Source organism: Pagrus pagrus (genome assembly GCF_965226575.1).
Source record: "Pagrus pagrus genome assembly, chromosome: 7".
Lineage (NCBI taxonomy): Eukaryota > Metazoa > Chordata > Actinopteri > Spariformes > Sparidae > Pagrus > Pagrus pagrus.
In genome coordinates, this window is record NC_140191.1 from 12,841,921 (window position 1) to 12,858,763 (window position 16,843).

General features: G+C 40.9%; 1 protein-coding gene across 3 annotated transcripts in view; it reads right to left on the reverse strand.

Moving 5' to 3' along the window:
- ephb6 (eph receptor B6) overlaps positions 1-16,843 on the reverse strand; it is a 43,458-nt gene that overhangs the window by 12,802 nt on the left and 13,813 nt on the right. For all 3 annotated transcript variants that reach the window (XM_084356289.1, XM_084356288.1, XM_084356287.1), the window contains exons 3-5: positions 10,587-10,859; positions 8,666-8,835; positions 8,291-8,586 (exon numbers count right to left, since the gene is read on the reverse strand). In XM_084356289.1, the coding sequence (XP_084212415.1) occupies positions 8,291-8,586; positions 8,666-8,835; positions 10,587-10,859 (739 nt within the window). The remainder of the gene's footprint in view (positions 1-8,290; positions 8,587-8,665; positions 8,836-10,586; positions 10,860-16,843) is intronic.

Consider the following 16,843-nt stretch of genomic DNA (forward strand, 5'->3'; position numbering starts at 1 on the left):
TAAAAAATCATAATTCTTGTAATTAGATGTTGTAGCTTTGCTCAAATGACATGCATGTGCCAAAATAATTTATCAAGAAATTGGATTTCCCAGTTTAAAGGGGATGTATGTAGTTTTGGAGAAGAAATTCAAACTCAGAAATATATATAATATATAAAATATACCTATAAATAGACAGAACACAAGATAGATAGATAGATAGATAGATAGATAGAATTGAAAAATACATTTAATTTTCCGAAGAGCTAAACAGAAATAGAAACAAAGACATCATCAGTGAGTAATATGACGTTAACATAATATGTTGGTATGTAGATCGCTGACCCACTTTCTCTCCTTTTCTCTTCCTCTCCCTGTTTCATGCACTCATTCCCTCTTTTGGCTCCCAGCATAATCTCTCTCTCTCTCTCTCTCTCTCTCTCAGACACACACAAAAACACACACAAACACAAACACACACTCACAAACACACACATAAGCTCAGTCACAGATGCGACCACACAACAGGAGAGATGGGTACACAGGGTTCCAACTGTAAATGCCTTCCTCTCTCTCTCCGTCTCTCCATCCTTCATTCTCTCTACATTAAGGCACTGAATCATATTTACTCTAATATTCAGTCCATTTCCATACATGCTCCAACAACACAAAGCCTTATGTGAAAGCAAGTAATCCTTTGTTGGATTTTCTCATATAAACAAGCAGCTTTGGACAGACCATAAGCTACACTGTAGCAGAACATGGAAGGCTTTATTTTAACCTAATATTCCTCTCTTCTGCAGTTTTTGAAAAAAACTATTGCACAATATTAAATTACACAGCAAGTTTTAAACAAATCTTACTTTCTTAGCCCACACGTGACAAAATACTGCGTGTTCACATCAGTCAAATGAGGCAGATTTTCTGCCATCAAAGTCTTGGTAAGGCCGAGGCTTCTCAGTGAAAGGAAAACTATGTGGACAAAGATTACATCTCCACTTACAATAACAAGATTACATAATGCAAATTGTGTGTAATTGTAAGTGTAAGTGGAGCTGTAATTTTATGTGATTATATAGTCTGTTTGCTTGACTATACCTCATTAAACCTTTATCAATTGCGGACTTTTCCCTTTATTTGCTGCATTAGTCCACATGCTCAATGGGGTTTGATGAGCACATTATTCACTTTTTCATTAAAAAAATAATAATAATATCTTATTTTATCATCTTTTTAGGGATTGCAAGGACATGAGAGGGAGTTGTCATTTAGCAAATTAAAAACAAATTACATTTGTTACATCCACAAATTAGAGGCGAGTCTGCAATAACTCATTTTCTGGCCAATTGGGTGAAAGAAAAGGTTGTGAACACAACACTGACATATTGTCCCATTTAAAAGGAGACCTATTATGCTTTTTTGTTTTTGTGTGTTTTATAGGTTGTTGTGCATGTAAAAGGTTTTGAAAGTTAAAAGTAGTCTCGCCTTTAATTCTGTGACTTCATGACATCACACTACATCATGGAGTCACACACATCTATCAGGCAGTTTGGCACATAAGAATTAATTTAGCACAGCTGCTCTGTTGTTGTTAGCGGTACTGGCTCTGGTGTGCATTATATTATATTATAGCTGGCTAGTTAGTAAACAATTTATTATTTGAAATCGTGTTTCCTGGTGAACAAGTCGAATCAATCTCTTGTAGCTTTGTTTTTTGGCCTCCTGGGGGAAATATATCACTTTGTTGCTGCTACATCCACTACTACTACTACTACTACATTCCCAAGCTCGTCTTTAACCATGTCTGTCAGCTGTTTGGTGCTGACAAGGTAAAGTACAGTGATTCTCTAGAGGTTTTTCACTGACGACGACGCTACGAGAGCGGTGAGAGTCATTCAAAACAGTAAAGTTGCGGTTTGGACAGCTCAACACTTTGATGTATTGCTATCATACAAAATAGGCAAAAAGAAGAGACATTAATGGAAAGGAAAAGAGTATTTCTCCACAGGAATAATATTCTCAAACACATCATATAGAAATATAAAATAACAAACAACATGAAGTGTTACATTATGTTGGCTTGTTAAGCCTGAAGCACTTGGGGAAGTTGTTACTCATGACTTCAGTATTTCTATAATCCTGGCTACACTGCCCCGGATTCAAAAACATCTATACTTAAATAAGCTGGATTTAAAAGTCAATAGTCATCTGATCATTACACTGCTTGCTCTGATGATCCAACACGCTCAATAAATTTGAAGACACAGACTAACGATGTGATGTATTTGTGTGTGTTCAGCTTCATTTGTCATCATCACCTGTCCAGCCCACAGTCAATACGACTGTATGCAGATCCCATCGATCGTTCCACTCGATTGTGTTGTGCCTAAAGCTTGACCTTTATTAATAGACTGGAAAAGCAACTGAATGTCAACAAGTGCCAATGAGCTTCCAGTTGACATATCGTGGTTGTGGTAAAAAAGCACATCTGGAATGAAAAAGACCCGCCCTACTGTCTGCTCTGAGAAAGATATCCATGCTTTCTGGTGAGAAATGTCTTTCTGGGGCCAGAGTAAATCACCCATCACCATCAAAACAATATCACACTTGTACGTTAAGTTCCTCCCCTGGCCAAATGCTCCTGTGGGAAGCAACTACCACAACATGCTTCAGGATAGTTAATGGACGTGTCTGTGCAAAGAGTGAGCGCTGTGGGCGACAAATCAGGACAATCTGACATGTCGAATATTTCACTGTCAGTTGGCATGCCACAGAAAATACCAACACAGTTCCAGATGAACTCAAAGGCCATTTGAAACATTCGGTGCTAATCCTTGTCCCAAATCCTCGACAGTGGCTTAAATATACGGGAGGCATCCAAATAGAGAAAGGAGCTTGTCTGATGACGTACAGGCAGCTCGGACCGAATCGGGGAGCCCAAAACTAAAGGAATGTTTCATGTTTGGCTGAACAGGTGTAATTGTGTCTCATGCTCAGTTGTGTTTCCGCCTGTGCTCTCTGCCTCTCCATCTCCCTCGTGGGATTCAAATGTCAAAGGAGGAAAATGTCCGTCTGTTGTTTGGTAGCAAGAGTAAAACAACAGCAGACGGCTGCTGCTCGTCGTCCCTCTCTGTCCTTTTATCTCAAACTCTGCTTTGAATGTCAAATATCGTCACGCAGAGGCCAGATGTGCTTTTAAACTTGCTCTTGATAAACGGCTTTGTAAATAATTGAGGAATGATCTTTTAATGTGTGTCTGCCAAGATGCCGACTGAGATTTTGTGAGTGTTTGATGTTTCAGTTTAATTCATCGACAGTCCAAATGGTTGAGTTTTGCTTGGGTGAGTCTGAGTTATCAGAATAATCAGCCGTCGCAGATGCAGAAGATTAACAGGCGACTGTAAAGTTTTCACAGTAGTCACTCTCAAGTGCTGTTGTCATTTCTAGTGATTCATTATCATTTCAAACAGATTTTATTTTATGATCTTACACTGGCTGAGGAAATGTACGTAAAACAATACATTAAAGCTCTTTCGACACTTTTTAAAGGCTCTAAAACCTTCTGTCTCAATCAGCTTCTCACGGTGAGCGATGAAGAAATGTCTGTATCGGTCTTTCTCTGCTCTCTTCACTGGTTTAATAGGGCTTCATTCAAAAAGCACACTGCCAAATATTTCCATGTAACAATCAGAATTTGGCTACATTTGAATAGAAATCTAATGATGGTTAAAAGGTTGTTTTGCTTGTTACCAGGATGTTTTTCAATCACACCCACGCAGTCCTGACGAGGCAGAGAAGCTGAGATACAGTAGATGCCAGCCACCTCAATGCACCTAATCAATTTCCATGCACAATTCCCTTTGAAATTAACAAAAAATGTCAAAGCCCTGTCTTGCAATGTTAAAGAAAGCGAGATACTAAAATCCTGAATCTGTCCCTTTATCCAAATCTGCACTAAAATTTAATCAGGTCTATTCTGGGCTGAGACTCATCATGCATCCATGTTTCATGGAAATCTGTTCAGTAGTTTTTTTGTAATCCTGCTTACAAACCAACCAACACACAAACAGAGGACACGGATGAAAGCGTAACCTCAAAGGTGGAGGTGAGAAGTAATACCTAAGGAATTTTTACAGAGTGTACAGAGCTAGCTTAAGTGATAGCAAGCATAACCCATCAATGGTATGATTGGTGCTTCAATCCCCGACTCCGTCTACTCTTAAGACATGCCAGTGGCTACGTGAGGCTGTACTTAGTTTATTGTTTTTAACTTGATGCTAACATAAGCACAAGCATGCTAACACACTGCTGATGTTTAGTACTATCATTTTTGTTCACGATCTTACATTTTTACTGAAGATGCTTTTTTCTGAATGTCATTCCTTTAGCAGGTATTTGGTTATAAACCAGAGATGTCCACAAATTGTGACTTATTGATGGCGCTCGATCAAAAGTTAGACATCACCAAAGTTATTCAAATTAATCCAGAACAGTACATGAATGTCCGTACCAGATTTCAAGCCAATCCATCAGACAGTTGTTGAGATGTGTCACTAAAAAGCAACCTCAAAGTGGAACGAGTAGAGTAAAAGTCAGTAGCATTCATCGACTGGAAACTGTAAAAAAAATATACCAATTATTTTGGGTTACTACTAGAATAAAACTTTGAGCTGCTGGTAGCATTTGAAGAAAAGTCAGCTCATCAATAAAGTTGTTAGGCTTCATTCTCTGGGGAACCATCAATGTTTGTACAACATTTCAATGCAATCTATACAATAATCGATGAGACATTTCTGTCTGGACTTAAGTGGTGCGCCGATTAACAGACCAACTGAAAAACCGACATTGCAACACAACACCACACACTAACGCTGATTAAAGTGCTGGTCTCTTGGACAAATGTGCTAAATGTTAATGCTAAATCAATTTTATAGAAAAAGTTTTGAGTCTTCAGTCCTCCCTATGTAATTCATTTTCAAAAATTAAAAAAATAAATTACGGAAGACCCCTTGAATCTTAAAATAGAAAGCAATTAGAGCTGTGTGTAGTTAAAGGCAATCATTTAACACTGACATTCATTTCCACATGAGACTGAGAGAAATGAAGGACCTAGAGTCCTTATTTGTGCCTAAAAATTATGTCTTGCTTGAGGGGACAAAGCTGCGCTGGGTGTAGTATTCTCACTTGGATATTAAATGGCATTAATTTACACTGTAGTGATTTACTTAAATAGCAAGAAGCCCAGTACAGCTTAATGAAATAGTGAAAAATGGAGGAAAAACATTGCAGTCTGTCCTCAAACGGTCCTGGTTAGTGTGCTAAATAATGTGTTTGATAAAATGATCTAAGGTGACACACTTGTAGTGAGAGGAAATAAATGTCAGTTAAGCTCTTGATAAATTGTTCAAAGTGCTGGAGGCAGAAAAACAATTAACATTTTGGAGAACTGTGTGTCTTTACTTGCCGTTTCCAACCGACACATAAGTTCAGTGCAGTACATTTGCTCACATTGTGCTATTATTACACGTCCTTGGTGCTGAATTCAAACAAGAACAAAATGTACAAGTCATAACAGTTAAGAGAGTTCGATGCTCCACTTTCCGGTGAGAACAAGAATCGGCTACTGTTAATAATCCTTGACGACTGCATAGCCAGTGAACCATCTGCCTCTTTTTCTCAACATTCCCAGGGAGCCAGTGAGGACAACAATATAGTGATGCCAATCCACATCATTAGTCAGTGAAGTGATCAACAAAACATAATCATATGAGAGTTGGACCAAAAAGCCGGAGCAGCGTGGGCAGCAATGTGTTGGATCATTCATAGACAGTCAGTGGGAGCCTCTGCTCCGACAGCTGAACGGTTTTCGAGGGGTGATTTGTCAGTAAATATCAATCAAATGCGGACAAACACAAGCGGCGTGCGGAGTGCAGATGTAAAGAGCATGAAAACATTTCACAGCTGACTTGGCAGGATTGGACGATTAATTGTGCTGGAGTTAGTTAAGACTTTGAGGGCCCCCACACGAGGGAGCAGAGCAATTACGGCCATTGAAATTCCTGGTAGACTTCAGTTTTTTGCTGTAATCCTGGCATTTTCAGTCCTCACACATGTGAGTGTTAAACATGTTATCAGCTTCGCAGTAAAACACACTCGAGCATACACATTCACACAAAAGGGACACACTCGGTTTTTCGTTCGCGCCCTCTGAATTTTTTTGCCTGCTCAGTTCTTTAAGTCATTAACTTGCATCCTCCTATCTTTCACTCTGCCTCCACCTCTCTCTGTTTTGCCTCCACTCCCCCGCTCTCCCCCTGCGGTTTCTGTCACTTGTTCACAGACGAGTGGCCATTACATCGCCATGACCTAAATGTGTCACTTCCCTCTCACTGTGGCTCTCTCCCTCTCTTCTTCTCTCCCTCCTCCTGCTCTTTCCCTATATCTCTTCCTGTCCGTCTGGACATCTCTCAAATTTTTTTCGTTTGCTTTTTGCCCCTCACTTTGAGAAGTGCAAACACTTTTGACCAGTTTTGCTGACCCTGTTCTTACTCTCAGCTGTGTGTTCTCCTATAGCTGTTTCTCCTCTTCCTCCTTTCCCTCTCCAGTTATCCATACTCCAGCTATGAATTATGAATATAGCAGCTCTGTGTTTCTGTAGATATGTCTGTAAAACTTAACTGATGAAAGACAATATGTGCGTGTTACATCGCTACAGATTCACTGCACGGTTACAATACTGCCCGTCCCGTTCTCATCTCATCCCGACCTGACCTGCCTGCCCTCGTTTCCCTCTGTTCTCGACATCAAACACAGTTGTGCATCAGAATGACAGCAGCGCCTTTCAGTATTGATCCAGATGCTTCACATCTCAGGAAATACCAAGAAGAGAACTGAGGGGAAGTCAAGTTTAGCCCAAGAAGTTGACTGATTACATTTTAGTTCAAATGAGTTCTCCTGAACGCAGTCACAACTTTGTGCGTTTAAAGGGGAAATTCGCTGATCAAAGTCAGTTACCAGGAAATCATGAAAACATGTTTTAATTAGAAATTTAACTATCATATGAAGATGGAACAAAGTTAAATATTTTATCTCAAATGTATTATTATAAATCAAAATTCAGTGTGTACTGTGCGTGCAACAGACCATGACTCCATCTGATCCACTACATGGGGACTGCCTATTGTTCTGACGACCCATTATTTCTAAACCCTTATAGTTCGAAAAAATGTCCCACTGGACTGAGAGCCAATTTGTCCAATAGCCTGTTCTTCCAAAAACAAAGGCCCATCGCTCTGATGGCCCCATTGTTCCCAAAAAACACACTCTGGTATCAAGAACTCACCTATGTTACTTAATATCTCTTAATATCTGTGACCGTAGTCAGGTGATCCTGGTAACAATAAAAAACACGGTTGCAGTTTAGTTAGGTGTACGTATAAGAGCACTGTGGAAAGGTCGAGGAGAAGATCACAGTCTGGGTTAAGTGCATAAGTCACGTTAGTTTAGTTACGTACGTAAGTTGATACCACAGTGTGTATTTTGGGAACGACAGGCCATCGGACTAATTGGGTTTGTTTTCAGAATAATAGGCTGTTGGACAAACGGGCTTTCTGCCTGGTTGGAATTTGTTTTGGACTGTTGGGGTTTCAAAATAATTGTGTGGTGCCATCATGTTGCCCTTTTAGTAAACAACCTATTGTTGTTCTTTTTGAAAAGGCAAAATAGTTCAAACTAATAATTAGTATTGAACAGATAATCATGACACTAAACCGTCTGAGTAATGTGAAGACACTTCAACATAGACGGACGATTCATAGCTAAAAGTAACACTGTTAACTGACGTGGTAAAATGTGAAAGTGAGGCAGCGCATATGAACAGAACATAATTTATGATCAAGCCACATGCTGTGCTTGAATTAAATCCAACAAATTCTCTGTTTGTTCAACTTGGAGTAAACTTGGAGTTCAGGCCTACCCAGAATATAAAAACAGTTGTATGATGTGTAACTTGGCAGTGGAGCTTTACAAGTCAAGTCAAGAAAAATAACTGCAGTGGCAGGCAGGCATGGAGGATCTAATGAAAATTAATTATGCAATATGGGAAATGTAGGAGAGCGTCATTTTGAGGCAAGCAGAAGATTAAAGTCAGGATATCTCTGCTTCTGTTGCTTCAATTTTTCCCATTCTTTATTTCTCTCTTATAAAGTCACCCGTCTTTACTGTATCACGAAATATCTGATAAACTGTGGCTAATCAAATGGACATGATGCAAAGATTAGGAATCAAGCTAATCAGTTTTCCTCTGACTTACACAAGCAGGCAGATCCATTGACGTTCGGCTCATATCCTTCATCACAGACGCATCCTCCGACAGGAACCATCCACTCCCCTTCAGCGTTGCAGTGCATACGAGGGGGCGTGCCTCCCTGTGCTTTACTGTGGGGTACACATGTGCCGCTCACGGGAACTAAGGCGGTCGGCTCCGCCCCCGAGGGAGTCGGCGGGTAGGATGCCAAGTAGAGGCTGGTGGCTGGACAGCGCCGGTAGAAGATAGACACACCCATGAGGGAAACACAGGCTCCACTGTCGACGATGGCCAAGACAAATCTGAAACGAGGATCAGATGTTAAGACGGAGAACAGTCAGACCCAACATGAGCAGCAAGATGTAGCACAACGATGATTACCCATTGCGTGTGAGAGGAGCAAAGCTGCGTGTCTTGATGTTGATTCTGCTGTATCTGTTGGGTTGATACTGGTGAGGTGAGCTGGGCTCCACCTTAGAGAAACTCTTATCGGCTGCGATGGTGTCGATCTTCACCCAGCCCTCCCTCGTCTCCTTCTCTCCAGTAGACGGCTGTGGTGCGGAGAGAGAAGAGTGGACAGCAGACATTTGAGGGAAATATAATGAGAGGTCAAGAGAACACAAAATAGCATGGAGAGAATGTGTGGTTGACAGGAAGGAAAGAAGTAAACAAGGGGAAAATTATGGAGGTTAAAATTAGCTGGTTGATAGGATTGGAAATTTACGATGCATTAAATCAAAAGAGAAAAACGGACATAATAGGAAAAATGAGAAGATGAAAGACAAGCAGAGGTTTTTGCTGTGTTTTTCCCAGGCGTATCTATAATATGAAGTAGTTTAGTCGGAGGAGTAAACGTTGACTTAGATGTATGCAGGTCCCAGCGGGGGTTCGTGCTCAAGTCCCCGCAAAGACTTTCAGCGCTGCAGTGCTTCCTGCTCTTCTGTGACTCTCCTCTGATTCCTCATCAGGCTTTGATTTGCATTTTTAAAAAGCATCTCACTTCCCTAAGGAGAAATGCATTCATCTATACAAATACCGAGTCCCTCCCACTGTGACTGCGACTGCACATGTAGCTCAGGCAAGGCAGACTCCGTATGCTGAAAATGTCCCAGCATGAGAGAAAACTTCATCTAAATTCATAAATAAATAAAATGTCTTTGGACAGTCAGTGTCAGTCACTAAAAAAAAACACGCTTACTGCATCATCGACAACACATGAGGTTCAGTGAATTTCCTGCTCTCAGTGAAAAATGGTCACTGTCACATATTTTATGCCTCCAGATGTAATTAGTGGGACTGGAGTGACATTTCCGGAGGCCACAGTGGCACATTTTTGCATCTTGTAAACCATAATCCTCAGCACGTCTGTACTTCACACCAGTGTGGCCAAGGGAGGACGTCAATCTCAGCTGCTTTTCTTGGCAAGCACAACAATGATCAGGATGATTATACAATTACTCCTTGTCATGAAATGATGAGAGGTTTTGCTGTTTTGGTATAACACGGGCGAAAACATCAATGAAAATTGCATTTCACTGAGATTAATGATTCTGGTTGAAGGTTGTTGCCCTAAAGCAGTGACAAAAAAACAGAATAATCACAAAAACAAGAGGAATTGTCCCTAATTAAATGAGATGCACCTCAATCAGAGCATTTTAAATTTCCTGTTCATTCATCTACGAGGATGCTGAGCTGTAACATTAAAATTCAGACTGCTTAGCTGATGAAGACGCCAAAAATAATTGTCTGAGGGGGCACAATGATATATCGAATCTTATTTAGTAAATTTCCAAAGTTTTAAAAGGTATTAGTAGTTTATCCACGTATGTGAAATATGTTTCTCAGAGTCAGTAGCCTAGTATTCATCCAGTTTAAAAATGGAAAATATCTGTTTATTCTAACCTAACCAACACTTTTTAGCTAATGATACTGACACTATTAGCGTACAGTAAGATGTTGTCAATTAATCTGGATTATATTGTGTTATTAGTGTAATATAATTTAAAATTATTACAGTTTCCTAAGTGTAAAGTCAGAGTCAGCCATCTTTCATATCCCCTCTCTTACTCTGTAATGTACAGTAAAGCCAGGGGTCATTAGCAAGCTAGCGTTAATTGTGCGGATTCAAACTGAGGCAGGAGTTTTGCAAAAACCTCTGAAATAGTTAATCTGTGCTTGACAACGGGGACATGTAAAGATAACAAAGCAGGGTGTAACTTGCTCCTAATATCAATGTCAAATGAAATTTGCTATGTAAATACAAAAATATGTAAATTGCAGCTTATCTGGTGTTGCGCCTCACCTCAGCTACCCAGGTCCTCTCCAGTTCTCTCTGGGTGTCGGCCTGTTTGTAGAACAGGGTGAGTGTCTCTCGGCAGGTGGGTGACGGTGACCGCAGGCTGGCGCAGTCACGCACCGAGAAACGCAACGTGACAAACACCCGCGGAGCAGAGTGGCGGTACAGGAAGGGTGTAGCCAACCAGTTGTCTTGCTGTCGGGGATTTTGGTTGACATTGCAGACCTCAAAGGTTCGTATAAGCTTCCCCCGGTCGTCCAGGACACTGACCTCATCCCACTGAGAGAGACAGAAACAATATTATGGGCTTGTGTAAACTGAACTTTGTAAGAAGAACAACATGATCTGAAGCAGGGAGCTCCAGAATCAACCAGTGTAAACTGTAAAAACCCTGCTGTGTTTATGGTTCGTCCACAGTGATAATTCTCTCTTATCTTCAAAGATGGTTTACATGTCACAAGGTAAATATTGAGCAAAGTGCCGGTGTTGCTGACATGTAGGTCATGTACTTTACTAACATCACACACTGCTGTTTGACATCTTCATCCTCAGTGAGATAAATATAATGGAGTATTTGTTTTGTCCTAATATAACACACACAAACACACACGCACACACACACACACGCGCACACACACACACACACACACACACACACACACACACACACACACCAATACTGAATCCACAATAGAAAATCTGTTCTTCTGTTCCCTGATGATGTGGGTCATCTCTATGTCCTTGTTATCCACGATAGATTTTCCACTGTCTAATTAGGTAATCAATAATTAGAAAATCAGTAGCTCATTAAGCCTCTTGAGTCTTTAAATTTAGAGCATAACACATTTCATTTCAAGTGTCGCAGACAAAATTGCAATGAACAAGAGAAAGTTTAAAAAAATATCCAATAGTATTAAGTTCCACCTCAATACGGCGCCAATGGAGGAAATTTGAGCTAAATGCTAATGCTAGCATGCTCACATTGACATTCACAATGTGCAAATGTTTACCGTGTTCCCAGCCTTTGTTTAGACTGTTAGCATGCTAATGTTTTCAGTCAAAGCTAAAAGCTTTAACCTCAAGGTGGCACAAGAGGAAACGTCACAGGATCGCCACAGGCTTTGACAAACATTCTTCTGACAGTGATGCAGGAAAAAGTCAGAATGTCACCAAAACGATGGGGATTCATCCTCTGGGGATCCTGAATGTCTTATAAGATTTCATGGCAATCCATCCAATTGTTGACATACGTCAGCCTGGAGCAAAAGGTCAGCCCCGTCTCCTTGAAATTACTTTTCTAAACGTGACGTAACGCGGTCACCTCATCCCACCAGAGCACTTGAACAGAGCGAGTTTTACGTCTAATGTCTGAATAACGTTGCCTGTCTTGGTAATTCTGTGCATTAGACGAATATTCTCCTCTTCCATATTTATTAGGAGGTCTGTCTGCAGCCGTAACAAATCGGCTGAATCTGTTTTCCTGGCTCGGCTGTGATAAAGCAGACGATTTTGGCTTTTGGGGGGAAGGGGCGGGATGTGTGTCACACAACTGCCATCTCTAGCGTTGCAGAATTTTCTTTTCAAAAGGTTGTGGTGGTAGTGGTGTAGTGGTTTGTGTCCTCTCTTAGAAGGTCTCTGCTGTAATGTCTATTGAATCATGTTTTCTGTTAACATCATTTGGAAATGTTAATAATTGTACCTGGCAAGTTGGAAAAATGTTGATACTGAACAAATCAGTAAAATGTTCTCTGACAACGCATTTCACTTGTTTTCCATCAAAATAGGCAACCTTGCAACACTGGTAGTGGCTACAGCATTATTCACCTTTTTATGGTTATGTTTGGGCACTGGCAGATTAAGGTTAGGGAAATCATGGTCTGGTTTAGCACAGAAAAAGTTCAGCAGTGACTTGAGGCATAATTCATTTCATTAACATTTGACCCAAATCTCAATTTCTTCCCTATCATTAAACAAAGTGCTTTTGTTGCCAAACCACAAGCAGGAGTATGAACCTTTTAATCTGGTGTAACAGTCCTGTTGTTTGTACTTGCGGTACGGAGATGAACTGTAGTGTTTGACTGACGCAAAGAAATATTGTCTGAACATAGTCACTCACAGCAGCTATTGCATTTGACCATAATGAAAACAATTTGGCCATATAGAAACATGATTTTGGAGCGACAGGGCTGAAGGGTGCACTGCCGACCAACAAATCAGCACCGTCATCCCCGGAGCTGAAAAGTTTCAACACCAAGGTTTTTTTAAGAAAATAGTTGCAGTGTGTCTTGGATAATAGACAGAACACAATGTGGGTGTTTTTCAAAAGGTACCATTTCTTTTGTACCAAGTATCCAAAGATACAAGGACATTTCTGAAAAGACATGTCGATGCTGAATTTCTTCCATTCTCTTGCTCTGGGATGGAGGTGGACGAATTTCAAACTCTCAGCAAACAAAACCAAGAAATAGTTGTGTAGCTAGACACGGCGAAGTAAGAAAGGAAGTATGTGAACTTCAAGATGATGTTGGCATTTTCCAACGTCTTATGTTACAGTAGCGTAACAGCGTAATATAATAACAATGACTCAGTTTTATGTGACATGTGGTTAGTTTTTCTCTTGCACTGGTTTGGTATTTGTGTGTGTATCATTGTTCTCATGAGACGGGTGTCGGACACTTGCGTCTGTGCATTGTGGCAGCTGTTGTAATAAAACGAGCAGATTTTGCCGTATTTTTAAGTATCTGAACACTTGTTAATGCACAAATGGACACAAATTCGGACATGAGTTGTACCTTCGTGGAGAAAAACGAGCCGCACAGAGACTCTGTCACATGAGTCAAAATGTAAATGTAGGCGCCAGGCTTAGTTTCACCAATTATACAGTACGGTGCCTCCGAGGATGAAAAGGCTCTGCTTTAAGCCTGTGTAGCCCTGAGTGACAAGCAGGGCCTTTTCTGTTGTAACACAGAGGAATTATGTATTAGGCCTCATCATCATTATTCTCCCTACAACAATAGCAAAAGGACAAAAGGTCCTGACACCATATCAGGGTGAATTTTTTGGCGTGTGTGTTTCTGTGTTTGGTGTATCTCTGCATGCTCGTGTCTCTTTCTCTGTGTGGTTCTGACAGCCAGTATAGGCAACAACAAAAAAATCTTTGTAGCATCACAGATGAGAGAGAGCATTCATATTTGGTCAAATTGAAATAATGATAAGATCAGTGAGCAGATAGAAAGAGTCCGAGGCACTGTCAGTCTAATGGAGTGAAAGGACGCATTTTGTCTCTCCCAGGCCGTGATTCACTCTCTGTCAGACATGAGAATGAGGGGAAGCGGATGGAGGGGGACAACAGAGAGCTCATGGTGCGATGGAGGGAGAGAAAAGTGAGGAAATAGTAAATAGAGAGTGTGTGTGTGTGTGTGTTTTTGTGTGACAGCATGAGGTGGTTGCAGTAAAACCCTGAGCTGTTGGACTTTCAGGTACAGAGAGTAGCCTTTGTGGCATTGCGTGCAGTTTGCCTCTGTACCTTTGAGGGAAAAAAAAGCTGCTTTCATTTGTTTTCTGACCCCAAACCCAAAACCCCCACCTCTCCTCTCCCCTCCTCGTCTCGTTTTCTCCCTCCCTCATGAAGAAAGAAAGAAGAAGAAGAAGAAAAAAAAAAACGGGGCAGATTGAGGAGGAGGGGTGGATTGGGAAGAAAGAAAAAAAAAAAATAGGGACGACTCATCTTCGTGATTTAATTTGAACCGAAATGCCAGAGAGCCAGAGAGCAATCTCTCCAGTGACAGAGGGCAGGGAGGGGCAGGGCCTCAGACACAACACACACACACACAAAAACATGAAGAAGCAGAGAAAGGCACGCAGAGATACCCCAAGACATATGCATGTGCACGCACACACAAAGCAAACACACAATGGAAGAATAGCGAGTGGAAACAAGGGGAGGGAATAAAGCAAAGACTGGCTGTAGGAAGTGGAGAGTCTGCTGGTTTGACACCGAAGGGAAATAGGGGGCAGAGTGGAGATTGAGTTGGGGGATAAAAGGAAGAATATGAAGCAGAGACCCAGTGGCTCTGGGACTGCGAAGGGCAAGGGGAGGAAAAGATTAAAAGAGGGAGAGAGAGGCAGAGACAAAGAAGCGGAGGGGCTGCTGCTCGTCAGTACATTAAAAGAAAGAAGAGCCGAATAAGAGAGCGAGATGAAGCAGGAGGAGAGCGCAGTAAGGGATATCCACAGAGCCTCGAGCACAAGAAAAGGAGGCGATGTGGAGAGAAAAGTGAGGAACGGGTTAAAAAAAGAACACACACTCAAACACACACACATGCACACACAACCTCCCTCTTTCTCTCCCCCCTCTCTCTTGGTCTGTCTTTCTCCTTCTCTCAGCTTGATGCCCCGGGTCAAATAACCATATCTCCATCTCAGAAGCACTTCTCATCCAGGGACCACAAAAAAAAAACAAAAAAAAAAAACTCATGCAAATGCTTGACTTGCTCACGCGCACACACACACACACACACACACACACACACACACACACACACACACACACACACACACACACACACACACACACATTCCCATCACACAGGAGGCCCTCATTAATCAAACATCATGTACGATTATGGCCCAACACTGGAGGCTAGACTGGGGTGATTATGACAGAACGTAAAGCTAAAGTTTAATGTAAGGTGAGATAAAAGGCTCTCTCTGTGTGTGTGTGTGTGTGTGTGTGTGTGTGTGTGTGTGTGTGCGTGCGCTTGCCAGATGTTGGTTAGAGACTACTGTATTTACATCTGGTGCTTTCTGAGCTGCCAGCATGTAATAAACTGGTCGTAAATGGCTCAATTGTTTGCCAAAACTAGCATGTATGCATGTAGCGTTAAGCTAATTTATGAGTGATATATATGAGTGATTCATATATCAGATGTTTGGTGCATACAGCGGAAACCTCGTATTGTATGTGATCACTATAAGCAGATGATTATCATATCCCTTTTCCTCCCCTTTTCCTTTATTTCTCTGGCAGCTTGCCATCTAATTGACATTTGTATATTCATTAATGAATATAAAGTAATGAAACAGACGCAGATGTGATATGAGACTTTATATCGTCTTAGATTTTGGATATTGCTACATTGTGATATGGTTTTAAAGGCTGCTACAGTGAAGTGAAGTAATATTTTTGAGGACAGGTCGACTTGACTTTACCCACTTAGTCCTAGAATTTATGAAGAAATCACAATATTATTTTAAGGTCATATCGCCCAGGCCTAAATCCTACTACGACGAAGGCCTACTCTGATTGGTTAGGAGTTGTTGCCTTCAGTGGTTAAAGTAGGGCGGGTCAGGCCTTTGCAACGGTAGGATTCGTAAATCCAGCCAGCATTGCTATTTACTGAATTTAATCGACTATTTCAAAAATAAAGTACAGCTGTTTTTTAATTACTGTACAAATTCAATTACAGTCCTGTGTAATTCAAATACACTATAATACAGCATGGTGCTGAATATAAAGTATAGCTTACTGTAGGTCTTCCTTTTTACAGTTTCCAAGTTCCAGGTCTTTTTCTGTCTCCATCACTAGCAGCCCTGACTGCTTCCTGCTACTTAAGTGGGCTACGCGAGGCAGCCTGAGGAACTGTTGAGTGTTGCTGCTGCATCTCTTTGGCTCGTGCTTGGCAGTTTGTCATAAGCTTTTTCATTGAGAGAAAATGACTGTCTGTCTTTTTTTTTACTGTTAGATGACATGTTACCACGAGGCAAAGTATCATGGGAGTAAAGTAAATAACATAGAATTACAATAGTTTTGAACTGTTTTCCCATTTTTTTCATGTATGAAAGACCCAAAATGAACAATGTAAGAAGACCAATTGATTATATATGTATTATGGATTATACTTAAATGGATTATACTGATACTTGACACATGCGTGACACTTTGCGCAGGAGGTCAGTCGATTAAGGGAACTTTGGATCCTAGTATCGTTTTGTTTCTTAAGACCTACCATTAAGTTTCAGTTTTTGCCCTCAGAGGGAAAAACGTTTGCTGTAAAAAAATTAAACGGCATTTGTATCGGAATGACATTTCCCCAGACTTTTAGATCCACATAAGCAGTTCCCACTATACTGCCGATGTGTGGAGTCTAAAGAATAATATAGTTCTGTACTGGCAGACTAATTGGCATAGGAATTTCCTCCACAGTAACAAGTACGAGTACTGTCCTCCACTTACTCACATGGTTTGACTGATTATCTCAAAG